The 16401-nt window shown below is 42.5% G+C and overlaps 2 protein-coding genes across 2 annotated transcripts; one reads left to right on the top strand and one right to left on the bottom strand.

Annotated features, from left to right (window-relative positions):
• The first annotated feature begins 514 nt into the window (after positions 1 to 514).
• On the top strand, positions 515 to 2486 carry LOC136523918 (uncharacterized mitochondrial protein AtMg00810-like). The gene is made up of 2 exons (XM_066517432.1): positions 515 to 966; positions 2429 to 2486. The coding sequence occupies exons 1-2, from the start codon at positions 515 to 517 to the stop codon at positions 2484 to 2486; spliced, it is 510 nt and encodes a 169-aa protein (XP_066373529.1).
• Positions 2487 to 7709: 5223 nt separating this feature from the next.
• Positions 7710 to 12392, bottom strand: LOC136520908 (uncharacterized). Its single transcript, XM_066514586.1, has 8 exons — positions 12242 to 12392; positions 11858 to 12069; positions 10527 to 10607; positions 10149 to 10197; positions 9966 to 10056; positions 9198 to 9250; positions 8777 to 8839; positions 7710 to 8374 (listed from the first exon to the last, which is right to left on the bottom strand). The coding sequence occupies exons 2-8, from the start codon at positions 12049 to 12051 to the stop codon at positions 8018 to 8020; spliced, it is 888 nt and encodes a 295-aa protein (XP_066370683.1). The 5' UTR covers positions 12052 to 12069; positions 12242 to 12392; the 3' UTR covers positions 7710 to 8017.
• Between the last annotated feature and the right edge of the window lie 4009 nt (positions 12393 to 16401).

Here is a 16401-nt window from a genome sequence, read left to right as displayed (position 1 = left end):
CTTGAAGTGAGTCTATAAGGTGAAGCGGGACGAGCGTGGCGCCATTGTCAAGTACAAGGCTTGGCTCGTTGCCTGCGGCTTTGTGCAGTGTGAGGGAATTGACTTTGAGGAAGTCTTTGCTCCAGTGGTGCGAATGGAGTCTGTTCGCTTGCTGTTGGCCATGGCAACAGCGAAGGATTGTCGTGTCCACCACCTCGACATCAAGTTTGTGTTCCTCAATGGCGAGCTCGCGGAGACGGTCTTCGTCAAGCAAGCACCGAGCTTCGTCGTCAAGGGCGCTGAGCACATGGTGCTCAAGCTGTGCAAGGCGCTCTACAGGATGCAGCAGGACCCTCAGGCATGGAACGCCAAGCTCGACGCCACCTTGGGTGAGCTTGGGTTCACTCACTGCACTACAGAGCACGTGCTCTACACACGGTGACGGGGAAAGGAGGAGCTCATCGTCGGCGTGTACGTGGATGACTTAATCGTCACCGGAGCACGAGCATAGGACATCGATGGTTTCAAGCGTGAGATGGCGACTCATTTCAAGATGAGCGATCTCAGCGTGCTCTCCTACTACCTCGGCATTGAGGTGAGACAAGGGAAGCAGAGCATCTCCCTAGGTCAACGCACCTACGTGGAGAAGCTGCTAGAGCGCGGCGGCATGGCGGAGTGCAAGCCGTGCGCGACTCCGATGGAGGAGCGGCTGAAGCTGAGCAAGCACAGCACTGCTGCAAAGGTGGACGCGACACACTACTGGAGTATCATCGGCGGGCTATGCTACCTCATTCATACCCGACCGAACATTGCGTTCGCGGTTGGGTACGTCAGCCGTTTCATGGAGGACCCACGCGAAGATCACTGGTTGACAGTGAAAAGGTTGTTGCGCTACGTCAAGGGGACGCTCGATCAAGTGATCATCTTCCCCAAGAGTGGTGGCATGGGAGGGTTGCGGCTTACGGTGTTTAGTGAGGCACCCCCAAGGTAAAGGAAGGTGAGCCGGAGCTCACTATTTTCAGCGATACGGACATGGCGGGAGACATTAGTGGGCGACGGAGCACCTTCGGCGTGCTCGTCTTCTTTGGAGCGGCCCCCATTGCTTGGCAGTCGCTGAAGCAAAAGATCATGGCGCTATCGAGGTGTGAGGTGAAGTACGTCGCAGCGGCCACGACGGCTGCTGGGCGAGTTGACCGGCAAGGAAGCTCACCTACCCGCTCTGATGGTGGACAACCAGTCCGCCATCGCCCTCACCAAGAACCCTATCCTTCACGACCGGAGCAAGAACATCGACATCAAGTTTCACTTCCTCCGGGATTGCATCGATGGAGGGTAGATCATCATCGAGTTTATCGAAACCGGCAGACAGCTCGCTGACATCCTCACCAAGTCACTCGGACACCTACGGTTCATGGAGCTGAGGAAGATGATTAGTATGGATGAGGTCAAGGCATCGAGCTAGTAGCAGAATTAGGGAAAGAATTGTTAGACATAATCTGTTACTCCCCATTTCTCCTTGGTTGGAGACTGGTCGGCTCGGCCGACCACTCCCTGTTGGGAGTTGGGTACTGATTGGCTCTGTCGACCAGTTTCTGTAGCTATAGTAGTATTACAATAGGTCACATCTAGTACATTAGTTGATAGCTATTACATCAGTCATGACTTGGTAGTGGGTTGAGGTAAGTTTTGTACTGCTAGGAGTAGATAGTTGGTGTACCATCTACCTTAGGAGTAGGTAGTTTGTGTACTATTGTACTCAGGAGTAGGTAGTTGACCAACAACTATATACCTTGTAAAGATACAGCTGGAGTTGTATATATTCTATCCAAAGGGCAATGGAATACTTAGTTTAGTTGTCACAAACCAAAGGACAGGGCTTCGGTCAATGCTGGTGCTTGTGCTGAGTGTGTGTGCGCTGTTCTCAATCTCTTCTTCTACCTCTAGCCATAGTGAGTGAGTGTGTGTACTGATAAGCTAGTTGCTTACCTGTGCAGGACAGCTAGGAATCAACACTACTATCATATATAAAGTGATGGACCATAACTCAATTATCTAAGATGAATTTTGCCAAAAACAAATACGGAGGAAATAATTGCATCTCAGAGAAGACAATGTGGGGCTCAAGACACATTCCCTAGAAAATATTTTTAAGCAGTCAACAAGAGCATATATTAAATACAAGATTCGCACAGTGGGGCAAAAATATTTAATGCAAAATCACCTGCTGCAGTGTTCCTCGAATAGCTTCAGGAGGGTTCTCGTTGTTTCGAGGTTCACGCGAGGGATCAATAGAATCGAAAGTGCATGTAGAAAGAGACAATTGCCCAGGCACTTGATGATGCATGATATTTCCCTCTTTGGTAGATGAGGTTAACGGTAAATCCCTTGAACAAGGACTGTCTATTCCCTCAGAAGCTTCCGTGTGTATTTGGTTGGGCTGTGGCTGTAGGAAAAAGCTGCTGTGGGTTGTGAGCTGTGGAAAAGCTGCTGTGGGCTGTGAGCTGTAGAAAATGTGAAAGCTGTTTGGTTAAACAAGTATAAAATATACTTTCTATCTTTATCTCTCCTGAAACAACTATGAAAAAGCTTTTTATTCCACCAATTTTGAAAAGCAGAAAGCCAAAAGCCAAAAACAGGGTCAAACCAGCTTTCAAAAATATACTATAAAAAAACAACTACTTCTGAAAAAGCAGCCTCCAAAAACAGCCTCTCCAACCAAACGGACCCTCAGTTGCCCTCTTCACAACATTTTCATCTCCAGACCCAGAAGACTGTTTCAAAAGTATGGGTACTGGTCTATCAGCCAGAGGCCATGAATCCTCTATGCTGTACTTGTCAGTTGTTATTGTGCATGCACTGACTGTGTCTACAGTTTGCTCTGAAGGCTTGGCAGGTCTCTCTTTCTCAGCAAGAATTTGGGTCTCCTTACCAGCCTCAAGTTAACAGTTTGATTTGACTTTCTCTCATCAAAATATTTTGCTTCTGCTTTTACATTCTGCAAGCTGCCACTTGCAACCGATTCAGCAGATGTGAGCACACCTGAAACGATTTCAGATGGAGTTATCAAGTGCATAGCATGGCCTCCTCCCACCTGAAACACAGGACAAGAATCTGAAATTGCTATACCATCACTCTGGCCACCTCCCGGCCCTCCCTTTCCAAAGCTATCATTTCTACCAAAAGATGACTGGTCCGCAGACAACTGGAGATCCAGCCAGATTCATCTTTGATGTAGAATCTACAGATGGAACATGGGAAAGAAGAACCAACTTCTGCATAACAAACTGGTGGAGTTGATACTTATATCGTACTCCGTCCGCCCTATAATAGATGACCTTTTAGCTCTCAGCACAGGAATTAAGGAGTGAAAAAGGTGTAGTTCACAGGAAACGAAAATGAGAGATATAGAGATAGAAGTGTATCGGGGAAAAGAGAAAGGTGCATTTAAAGATGGCAACGGGCACAGAATGCCCGCATGCCCGCGGGCATGGAACCCGATAGGCAAGGATACGGGCACCACTTCTTGCCCGTGGGCACGGGCGCAGGCACCATCCTGAACCCAGAGGATAGTTCTTCGCGGGCAAAGAAATTTGCTATCCTCGCCCACGTATCCGCCAGACCCGCTCCACAGGTCTAACATGTGGGACCTACAAGCAAATATATGTATATATACATGATTTGCTGTGAATCTGTATCTTTATATCTCTTGTAATGCACTATGGTTTATGTATATGCTCAATTTGGCGGGCACACGGGCATGCCCGCGGAGAAGGTAGTATCTGCGGGCATCACGCCCGTTGACATCTTTAGGTGCATTGGGAAGTGAGAATGACAACTAATTTGGGACAAATTTTAAATGTTAGAAGGTCAAATATTATGGGACAGAGAGAGTACTAAGCATCATCTAAATTAACTGAAACAAATATGAATGAAGTTACTATACATTACCTGTGCGTTGACTATCACTTGATGGCTCAGTCAAAACAGCAATAGAAGAATCAGCGGGAGTAGTTTCAGTGGAAGAATCGAGTGCTGCCATTTCTGGAAGCCTCTCATTTAAATGAGAAATAGCTGAATCTCTTCCAGGTCCAGTGTTATTGGCTCAGTCAAAACAGCAATAGAAGAATCAGCGGGAGTAGTTTCAGTGGAAGAATCCAGTGCTGCCATTTCTGGAAGCCTCTCATTTAAATGAGAAATAGCTGAATCTCTTCCAGGTCCAGTGTTATTCGCTGTAGGAGGAAGGCATAGCGATAACTCCAACCCATACTGCTGGATAGCCAGTGTCTGGACACAATAAACTTGAACAACTTGTTCACCATCAGGTCCGGTATCATGTGTTCCCGTGAGACTCAATATGGGCATCGTAACTGTAAAATCCGCTATATAGTCCAACCGAGTTGAAGCAGGATCTTGGCCATACGCAACATGCACAGCATAAATAGCATTCTTTTTGGCATTTGCAAGCAATATAAGGCTAGCTTGTGGCAACACTGCAACTTGGTTGAAAAATTCCTCCTCAAACCTTTGTTATTCCAGAGAACTTATAAGTTCCAGCGTTTCAGTGCATTTCCATGTCTCCGAGTCACTCGGCAGCAACCAACCTTCTTCATTAGTGGAGGCCCAAATTTTTACTTCTCGGTTCAATGGGCCCTGTAACATAAAGTGATAAAGGGACTAATATTTACTACTACTATTCAGGAAAGATGCTAAACCATTCAAGAAAAAAGGAAAGATGATAAACAGGAGCCATGATACGAGTTTTCTTCGCAAAGCTTTCAAGAGTGGAATAAATTGTTGTAACATAACAATGGTGGAATATTATTTTTTTCACAAATATATTCCCCCCTCCCAAGGTGCAACTAGCAAATACTAACATGAAGCATGACATCATTTCAAACATTTACAACAAAATAATCACAACTAGTTCGGTTGTAGTTTCTAGTGTTTTCACTGTTGTTGAAGTTGTCCGTTATAATTTATCTTTTTACTCCCGTACCTAGCTCCCAGGGTTACAAATTTGTATTTGTTCCTGCTTTATTCAAACGAACTGGCACTACGTGTTCAGTCGTTCAAAAACATAACTGAGCTATGATTGTGGAACTATATGATTCTTTTCGAATTATTCAACCCTGCTTTTGAAGGTGCAATTATGAGGTACCTTGTGGTTGTAAAAAAGAAACGATTTTTTTTTAACAATGGCAGAAGCTCTGCCTTTCGATTAAGACGAAATGAAATTATGTACAAGAAAGGTAACCAAACATGTGCCTACACAGGACATCCGAAGGCTAGTCTAATGAGCAGGATAAAGTACGCCTGGGCCTGAGGTTACGCTACGGTTAGTCTAATGAGCAGGACAAAGTACACCTTTCATTTGTCAGTCGAACAAATAGCGCTTCTAAACTAGTAACGAATTAACGATCTCCTGCTACAACTGGTAACATAATAAGAATGCCAGCCTTCAATAAGAAAACATTGCATCAAGGATTAGGCTAAAGATTTGAAAAGGCACAAGAATACATACTGATGTAACAAGATTTATATGATTTGGTTGTTCAGGTGCAGTAAGGAAAGAAACTGAGTAAAATGATTGACCATCATGTGGTTTCAGCACAGAGAGAGGGGCTACCCTGCGATCATTCCAGACCTTTATCTGTCAAACAAAAAGGACGACATTATAAACTGCACTCAGCGATACTTAATAATGTTATGTATACCCAGTATTGTACCAAACAAATACAAGGTAACCTATGCCGTAACACCCAGAGAAGGAATAACAATTCTCTTATCCGGGGCAGTGGAATTTGTCCGAGTGCAGAAGGATTAACAATATGATTAAGGAAACTAAGTCCATAATTGTAGCATCCATCTGTGTGCTGATTGCATATCAACTTGCACTGGAACTAGAAAGCAAGGAGAACATATCAACTACTGAGTAACAGAAGAATAAGAAATAGCATTTCACATTCCAGATTCTTGATGCTCTTAGACAGAAACCAAGCTAAATTTTGATACAAATGTGCACAATGAAATAGAAGTTCATGAAGAAAGTTTGGGATCTGTGGTTTTCAAGGCAGCTTAAAATACTGTGCTCTAGCCTATCATGACGTAGTTAACCTATGCCGTAACACCCAGAGAACCATCATCAACTTCTTGCACCTCTCTAGGTCTAGCCATATACTTTACTGCTTTATTTAGCTTGGCACCTCTCACATCATCTAAATTTTCATTTAGCACTTAAGACCCATTATTAGTTGTATCAAACTCCACATCATTAACCAACTCAATAATACCATGTGTCTTGTTGTACACTCTATATGCCTTGCTACTCAAGGAGCAACCAAGAAGAAATCCCTCATCACACTTCCTCTCAAATTTGCTCAATCTTGTGTCTTTCTTAAGAATATAGCATGCGTAACCAAAGACATAAAAGTATGAAATATTTGGCTTCCTTTCAATCAACAACTCATCATATGGCGTCTTCTGTACGAGGCGGTGACAATAGAGCCTTTTACTTGCATGACAAGCGATGTTGATTGCTTTGCCAAAAAAGAGTCACTCACATTGTATTCACTAAGTATAGACCTTACCATATCAATTAGAGTCATATTCTTTCTCTCAACAAGGTCATTTGATTGTGGAGTGTATTTGATCGAAAAACCCATGTTTGATCCTCACCTCATTGCACAACTTATCCATTTCTTGTATTCTTGAATTTACTATTATTGTCACTTTTCACTTTTTTTATTTTCAATTCAAACTCATTCTCAACCCTCAATGAAAGATTTGAATATGTTGAAGACTTCACTCTTGTCATTCAAAAAGAACATACATGTGAATCTTGAGAAGTTAACCGTAGAGGTGGAAACAAATTGGTAAGTTATAAAACAGACACCTCCGTCACAATATATTTTCTTAACCAAACAACATATTATAACCTAATAACAATGTCCCAACTAAACTTGCATTCGGTAAGGACCATATCAATGTTTTAAAATAAAATTACTATAACAAAAGCCAGTACCCATGACTTCGCCCGAAATTGCAGCAGTTGACACCAACGTATTCGCCAGGTGCCATGACCGAAGACAACGTACCCATTGAAAGAAACGAAGAATAACTAGAAAATTTAGCTAAGGTATCCAATCATTATAATGCCGCTACATTGTCGCCCTACACCCAACCAAAGAACCAATCCAAAACCAACACAAACGCAAGAGTCTGCATCACCAGTTGATAGCAACATGAACCATTGCACCACATCGTAGCTACATTTCACATTTGACTATCGTCTCCACCACCTGATATGGGGAAGAAAGCATACGATAGATAGTCTGACGTGCACCTGAGAACAAAGAAATTGATGTATTCTTTTTGGTTATGATGAATTCTCTCATGGTAAGGAATAAACACCGTGACTTGTTGACCTTTCAAGCAAAGATAAATATTTGCTCTAGGACTAGGAAACTAGATAATGAAGACAAATTTAGCATATCATTAATCTAGTGCACATCAGCAATGAGCCAAGTAGCTTCTAAAGCACATTGCTGGCATTGGACAATCCGTGGTACAAAATGTTTGATGCACTGCTTGAGGCACCAGGGCAATGTCATTACAAATGAATGATGGACTGACAGATTTTGTGCAGGGTTCACTAATAAATACTGGGGCAGACGGGGCAAGACGTGCATGAAATTCACTTTCTCATGATACATCATAAGTTCAGTAGAGACTAAGTGAAGATATTCGTTTTACTCATCTTTCATGGATTTTGGCAACACGTAGACTTTCTAACCGATGTGGTGCCTCAGAAACAAAGGTACAATTGATCAAAACATACCATGGCCTTTGTGAGTAAGGCATTTCCTGGAAAGTTTAAAGTGTTTCAGGCATGACCAACATCTAGTACGATCAGCTAATCCCTGTAAGCTTCTGAATCCACATTCCCTTTCTGGTTGTTTGAGGAGGCGAGCAACACACAGATTGCTAAATGGACAGCTGTACTAGAGACTTGGTTCTATGACTTTCTTTTCTAGCAAGCTCAACTTTGCGGCTGCGATGTGGATTCACTGGCATTAACTACTTCAGGAGCAGCTGCAGCACCAGGATTAGCATCGGAATTAACATTATCAACCTGATCAGGCTTGTCCTCCTGCATCTCTACATCGTGGCTACCAGATGATTCCTCAGCTTCTGCATCAGCCATCTCTTCGTCACCATCACCTGATACATGCTCTGTTCCATTTGGTACTGCTGTTGTATGCTCAGGTGTGCTCACCGACTCTACATCAGCAGGCCCAGAATTTTCTGTAATTTGTGTGCAATCCGAACACGGCAGCCCATGAGCAGCTGGATATGGATCAGTGCACTTGGCTATTGTAGATGTAACTAGGAGATTCTACAAACAAGAGAGACCATAGTTGGCAATGAATGTTTCAGAACAAATAGAAGAACACAAACATAATGAATGAAAAAAACTGTCAGCAGATAAACTCTCAACTTAATGTCCACCAAGACATGGGAAACCTTATCTTGTCTTTCTTACTTACAGAAGAACTGTAGCAACTGCTGCATTGTAAATTAATTGATCTATTTGTTATCAAGGTGCACTCGATGTTGTTTCAAAAAATCATAACTCAAACCAAGGTACATTATTTTCACTTTAGGTGGTAAACCAACAAGTAAAAAACTTGCACTTTAGATCAATAGGGCAAACTCAGAGTACACGATAACATAGCTAAGAACCGCATGGTACATTGGTACTGATATCTAAGCAATAGTGAAAGCTCAACTGACAAACCTTCTCCAGGGCCAATGCAAGCTTTGATAATTTTGTATATGTTCCTTTTGGATCCAACAAAATCTGTCAATGGAAACTAATGTAAGACTATTTGCTTCGAAATAGGATGAATGCAAGGTATAAATGAAAAAGTAACTGTGTCACTGAAATTAATATGGTGTTTGGTTTGAGGAATGGGTTAGTCCATCAACTTCTCACTATTTTTGTTTGGTTTATGGAATGGAATGGGTTGACACATCATCACCTCATTCCTCACAAGGTACTAATTAGTACTAGTATGAGGAATGTAGTCATTCCATCAAATTTGATGAATGGATTCATGATGCACCACCTCATCTAGAATGGTTTGATTCCTCAAACCAAACACCCTCTAAATTTCTAGGATAAGTTTTAGAAGCAAAATGGAAGGGGAAAGTCTCACCTCACAAAGCCTTTGCAGTGTGAATGGAGGACCCTCTTCAAACCTCTCGAGGGCTGCAAAATAATTCAACAAACAATCACATATTTGCAAATAGTCCAAAAACAGGTATTGCAACTAGTCCACAAAAGGAGTTATCTCTAATTATCTGTAAGAAATAAATTAGCTGACGCGCAAGTAGGCCTTGTATGAGCTGCAATGGAAAACCCACCACCAGCTTTCAAGTACCTAGTTGGTCTAATCATATATTTAAATGCTTTTGCAATGTTAACAAACAAGTAGAAGGTCCATGAAATGCTATTCTCAACTTAATAATGTTCTACAGAAGTAATAGAAGAACAGGGGTATGATGTAGCTATATCACATAAATATAAAAGCACCATTACACCAACTTTGAGTTGGAAACTCATGCAAGAGGCGCGACACCAATAATTTCAAGCACTAGTTTTTTTACCAATAATATCCCTTGAATCTTTGAACCAGCCAATTACAAGGCATGCAGTGCAGATTGGAGTGTCTAGCTTCCAATGCCATGGAAGAGTACTATTTCAATGCTCCAAGTTCTTAACAACCAAAATAAGCTATATCTATGCACAGCTAAGAACATGAGCTACGGCATAACTCAAAGGGCAAACAAAGAAGAATTTGATATCTACAGTCAACCAGGAAAACAGGTCTATTCCACCTTGAAAATATTCAGAAATACATATACACTACAACAACAGAAATTTACTCGAACTTTATAGCACAAAATAAGTGTGAAGGTCATACCACCATTTAGCTGGCTAAATAGCTCTGAGAAATACCTCTGTTGCCCATCATTTTGGCTCACCATTTCAACCTCAAAATATTCATCCAAGACCTTCACATGATGAACATCAGTTTAGATGATAAACATACACAACACAAATCACCACGCACTACAGCCAACATACCCAAACCCAATACACATACCTGCTTCAGTTGAAGAGACAGTACACTCTTGAGGAACCTCCAGTCATGCCTGCAAAGGAGTTAGTCACAAGTATAAATGTTGTGCTCCAATCTTTTGTCCCAGTATTCTGGATGCAGCAAGAATGCATTTTTATAAAACAAAATGAAAGAAACATAATCAACCTAGTGTCCTGGTACATGCCTGGTTAGCATTTTACAACAGATTCTACTCAAAGACCATGAAACACAAACCCATCATCAGTTTAAATGAGGCAATAAACTAAATTATTTTTTGTGCAAAATGATGGAGGCACTCAGTGTTAAAACTTAAAACTCTAAAAGAACAGAAAACTCATCCATGAATAGAAACTATGAAGCAGTATAGGAGAAGTTTACTACCAGAACTTTCCAGTGTCAGCTATAACTTCAATGATGCTTCTCATGTCCTCAGGACTGACATCAACATTTGTCACTGTATCCCTGAAATGATAATGCATTGCACTAAAGCTCATAAGCAAAGTAAAATTAAAGTCAAATTCAGTAAACAAAATTGGAGGCGAAGACCAGCAATGTTTATGCTGTCCTACCATATTAAAAAAACAATGTGCCAAAGAGATGCGATTTTAAACATGGAAGAAAACAAGAACCCTAACCAAAGTGGACGTGCTGTAATTCCTAGACAATTCGAGTCCATGCAAAACTTTCCACTGTATCAAAAAAGGTGTTGCCATGAGGAAAATGCAGTCACCATTTGAATTTCAATAGCATCTGAGTGAATATTTGGTTTTGGTATGGCCATGTATATGAAAAGATTGACCCTGAATTATGTTTAGCAATGCCAGGCTGAAGTTTATTTTGGATACCATGTTGTGTAAGAATTAGGAAGCAAACCTGTTTTTTAATGAAATTATTATTTTTTTGACATTTTGACGAACGAAGAAACTACTTCACTTAGACTGGATCAAGAGTTTCAAAATTACAAGATTAAACAATCACTATGCAATCTAATAAATTTGAAAAATATATCTTGAACGAGAAATTGGGAAGGTGCTTTCAAGCTTGGTGATCTGGATTGCAAAAGAACCATATGATGCAAAAATGGGATGACAACATAAAGGTAAAAGATCTCCTTTGCTCTTTGACAACATCCCCCCCCCCCCCCCCCCCCCCCCCTTCTGTTCCTTTTTCTTCTTGTGCTTTATTTTTTTGGTAATCTTTTTTGCCACCCTTGTGCCCATTTTCTTTCAAGTCTATAATGCACATGCAGTTCTCCAGCATTTTCGAGAGAGAGAAAAAAACATCAAGGTAAAAGGTCTCCAAATTTCTGCTGAAATTTAGCATTTCAATGCAAGCTGTGCAGAGTCAAAGAGATACCACAGCACAGGGGTAAAAAGAAAAGGCACACTTGTCCAATGTCTGCAATGAACCAGGCCATGCCCACGTTTTGATCCAATTGCAAAGGGAACTTTCTTCGTCGCCCTTCCACTTTGGTCGCATTTAGGGCTGTTTGCTTGTACATGCTTATAAGATTTTGCTACAAATGAACATCCTTCTCAATGAGAAATCGTGCAAAACTAGGATGGATGTATCCCTGGTGACATCAATTGCATCACACGGACATCTTCATAGCACTCTATAAAGCAAATCGAGATTTTATACAGAACCATCATCGAAGAATGCACATACAGTGGTACAGAGCAATAGCTGTCACATAAATCTGCATCACTTACTCGTCCACCCCGTCCTCCGGGGCTGCATCCTCGATAGCCTGATCTGCGTCAGAAGTTGACTCTGGAGCCACCGTGGACGCCGCAGAGTCCTCCACCACCGCATCACCCTCCACGCGCTGATCCGAGTGGACAGCGGCTTCCGGGGCTGCCGCTGCAAGGGGCACCGCTGCATTCTCCGTCACGGCACCCTCCATTCGTGGTTTTTCCCAATTCTGCAAGATAGGCGAAGAATCATAAATCTAGACAATAATAAAAAAGAAGGCGCATGGCAGGCGACGGTGGCTAGGGTTTCCACGTTCCGAGGGCGAGGCGAACTGTGGGGGCGCTGCAATCTAGGGTTACGGGAGTCGTAACAGCGGCGGTGGTGATGGAAGGGGAGCTCACCAGCAGTTTCGACGCGGGCAGCGGGGCGGGCGGCAGGACAACAGGGCGGCTTCACTATCTGAGGTCGGCCTGTCGTTGTCGACAGAGGTGTGCCGTTCACTCGCTCCTCGTTCGTAGACCGGCGAAGGAGGGGGAATTCTGCGCGGGGACGGGAAGCTGCTATTCGTAGCGTTTTTTTTTGGTTAATTAATAGTAATAAGTTTGGTTATTTATTTGGTTAATGAATGATGTAGGGGTTCTTAGACCGGCTAAGCGCAGTCCCAATGGTGTATTGATGATGGTTTCTATCCTCATTAAATGACTTGTCATGTAGGCAAAACGTTGATATGGCAATGTAATTAATGAAGAAAGAGAGTAAAAATCCTAGAAATGGTTTCCTCATGAAGAAATCAGGTCTTCTTTTGACTCAATGCACCAAGAAACCATAAAATTGTCATTGGGGAGAAACCACAAGTTTCTAGCGGGCTCGTGCCGCACTCCTATTGGAGGAAGAAGATAGAGTTGGAAGAGAGAAAGAGAAAATAATTATTACTCATAGAAACCATGGGTTGAAAAGCAGTACTTTTTTTTGTGTGGTATCCTATGTTATAGAAACTACTAATTTCTTTCATTGGGACTGCCCTAAGATAAACCAAAAGCTAACATGCTGCCCTTCAACATTAACCAATCCTACATAGAATCGTCACGTGAGGACCAAGAAAAAAAGGTGCGTCAAGCGGGTCCCACACCCGTCCATTCTGCAAGACAGCATGTCCCCGTTCGCGTGCCTTTAAATTCAGCTTGATCTACTTCTTTTTTCATCCGGAACATTATTTTTCTCTCACAAATTTCTCCAGATTTCTCCAAGCGAACGGGGCCCATATGGGAGCATGTGCGGACACTCGTTAGGTATGAGGTGCATGGGCAGCGCATGGGAGCATGTGCTGCCATTCGTTTAGCCTAGGGTGCATGTGAGGTGGGGCAGCGCATGGGAGCGCGTGCGGCCACTCATTCGACATAGGGTGCATGCGACGCATGGGGGCTCGTGCATGTGCTTTGACCATAGGGAGAAGGACAGGCGCTGGGAGTTTGTGAGAGGAGCGTAGGTCCACATCTGCATGCGTAGTATGCTTCATGTGTTTCAAACGTATGTTTCGTTGCATGTGTTCTATTCGGATGTTGCATATATTGCAATGACTATATATGTATGTTGGAAGTGTATGTTTCATATGTTTCAGACATATATTACAAGTATTTTATCTTGATGTTGCATATGTTTCAGTGGCTATATTGCAAGTGTCCATTTAAAATGTTTTATCTATTTCAGACCTATGTTGCAAGCGTTTTATCTAGATGTTTCATATGTTGCAATTGTTATAAAACATATGTTGCAAGCGTATGTTGTAAATATTTCACCTATTTCAGATGTTTGTTGCAGAAGTGTTTAATGTTGCAACATGAGCAGGCACATGCAAAGGCGGTCCCTGCAGGCTCAGCGGTCCCATGTGCGCGGCAAGAGAAGCGGACATGGTTGGTCCCCATCTGCATGCACGCATCAGCAGGCATGGGGCGCGCGACTGCATTCGCAGCTGGGGCAATCATATATGTACTATCTCTAACCCAAAAAAAGAATGCAACTACGTGTTGCGTGCTAATTAAAGTGATTCACATTTAATGAATAGTATTCATATTTATGGCTCAAAATTAATTTATTATGAGAATATATTTCATTATTTGATATTCTAAATATTGATACTTTTTTATCTATAATTGATCAAATTTAAGATACTAAAACATGACACTGTGCTATAATTGTATTCTTTTTGAGACGGATGGAGTATGAACTAAAGGAGGAAAAATTATGGATTGCAAGACCAAAAGATGCACCTTTGTATTTATTTTGGATCTAATCCTAGGAGCACATTAGAGCCTCCAACATCTGAGAAGAAAGTTTGTTGCAATGTTGCCCCGCTTATGCTGAATGCAAATTCTCAAGCAACTGTAGTAATAGGAATTGCATATGTATCTCTTGCTATCTTCCTTAAAGTAGGATAGTGTGTTCCTACAACCTTCCACCAATCTAATATATCAAATCCCTTTTGAAGGAACCATGACGCCTAAGAGAGAGGGGGGGGTGAATTAGGCAACTTAAAAAACTAACTCAAAACTATAGCCTCTTTCTTTAACCCTAGCAAAACCTATGCAATAGATAAACTATTTAGATGTGTAACTATGGTTTTGCTAGTGTGTTGCTATCTCTACCGCAAACGTAGTAAAGTAAACAATGTAAATACGGAAGCTAAAGAGCAAGGTAGAGATATGCAAACTCCCGTCGACGACTCCAGTATTTTTACCGAGGTATCGAGAAGCGCGTAAGCTTCCCTCTAGTCCTCGTTGGAGCCCCTCGTAAGGAATCCCTCACAAGAGCCAAGCTCCCGGTCGGGTAACTCCGTGGATAGCCTCGGGCCTTCCCCACGCGCAAGTGGGTCTCCGATGTGCCTCTCGGCAAGCCTCTCCCGGATGCTCCCCGCCGTCTTCACTATCAAGCTTCCGGCCGAAACGCCGTGGGCCTTGTTCCCTCCGATACACGGTGGCGGCCACACCACAAACGCGGTTGGTGTGATCTCGCAAGACTTCAAGCCCCTCCAATGTACAACAATGATACTCGCAAGCACCGGGTGGTAAGAGGTATGCAAACCTCACTAAACACTAGGCCTAAACCTAGAGCAAGCACATAAGCGGTGGTCTAATCAACCCAAGCACTTCGTAAAGCATCTACGCTAATCACCTGATGAAACACTAAGCATTATGCAAGTGGAGATCACTAAAATGGTGTATCAACACCCTTGGTATGTTTCCTCAGCTCCACTCACCTCAAATGGCCAGTTGGGGGTTGTATTTATAAGCCTCCCTAAGAAAGTAGCCGTTGGGGTCGAATTTCTGCGAAACTGCTACTGACCGGATGCTGAATCGTCCTGACTGGACGCGTCCGGTCGTCCCGACCGTTGAGCCGGCAATGTGCTGATCGGACGCTGGCCAGCGTCCAGTCGCCTGCCACCGGACACGTTTGGTCGCAGATATGCCGCTTTGGAACCTTTCTGTACTTGATCGGACGCTGCGTTCCTGCGTCTAGTCGGTTGCCGCCAGTGTCTAGTCCTTGCGTCCGGTCGCCTGTCTGCTGAGCCATCAGTCCAGCGTTCGGTCGCGCTTCCAGCGTCTGGTCGCCTCTACGATCTCGTTTCTTTGCGATCTTGCGTACGACTTGGTTCCTATCTTCATGCTTGGACTTTGCTTGATATCTTGGGTCTTTTCTTGTGCTCCTAAAGTCTTGCTTAAGGTGTTGATCATCGGATCATCACATCGCCTTCGTCCAAGTCACGTCTTGCACCCTATTGGACTACAAAACAAACACTTGCAAATTTATTAGTTCTATTTGGTTGTGTTGGTCATCAAACACCAAAATCCAAAGTAAATGGGCCTAGGGTCCATTTTCCTTACAATCTCCCCCTTTTTGCTGATTGATGACAACACGACCAAAGCAAGCAAATAATAAGAATTTGGAAGTTAAAAACTACCTACTTGCTAGGATGCAATGCGAAAGGCAAGGTTATATGATACTAATTGATAGATACCAATTAAAACTTTACTTAAAAGCTTGTCTTGCCCTTGCAAATATCCCCATGTGATATTATGGATTAAGGCCTAGCTTTCTAAAAAAAATTCTCCCATTACTTAGACTAACCCATAATTCACTTTCCTCCCTTTTTTAGATCATTACCACTTGTAGACATCAACTTAATGCTTACCTTTGGTCCTTCAAATTCTCCCCCTTTGGCATCAAACACCAAAAAGGAAGACATTTGTAGTACAAGGGTCAAATTTCATGATCCTTTGTGTAGAGAGTGAAATGGATCACAAAATTTGACTCTCACATTATATAGATTAAGCTCCCCTTAAATATATGCATACATATGGTAAAAAGCAAAGCATATGCATAATTAGCAATTTATTGCACAAGAGAGGTTAATCTATATAATGCATGGAGAAAACAAATAAATATCAAAGAGAGATCAACATGGTGATATTGGTTTAGAAATACCACATGTGAAAATCAATTTGATTTCTACCAATTGAAGTATAATGCTTTCCTCCGAGGACTCCATTTTCCTTGCAATGAGACC

The sequence above is a fragment of the Miscanthus floridulus genome, chromosome 18, assembly GCF_019320115.1.
Source record: "Miscanthus floridulus cultivar M001 chromosome 18, ASM1932011v1, whole genome shotgun sequence".
NCBI lineage: Eukaryota > Viridiplantae > Streptophyta > Magnoliopsida > Poales > Poaceae > Miscanthus > Miscanthus floridulus.
The sequence above is the reverse complement of the archived record's forward strand: the minus strand, read 5'-3'. Positions and strand labels throughout refer to the sequence as shown.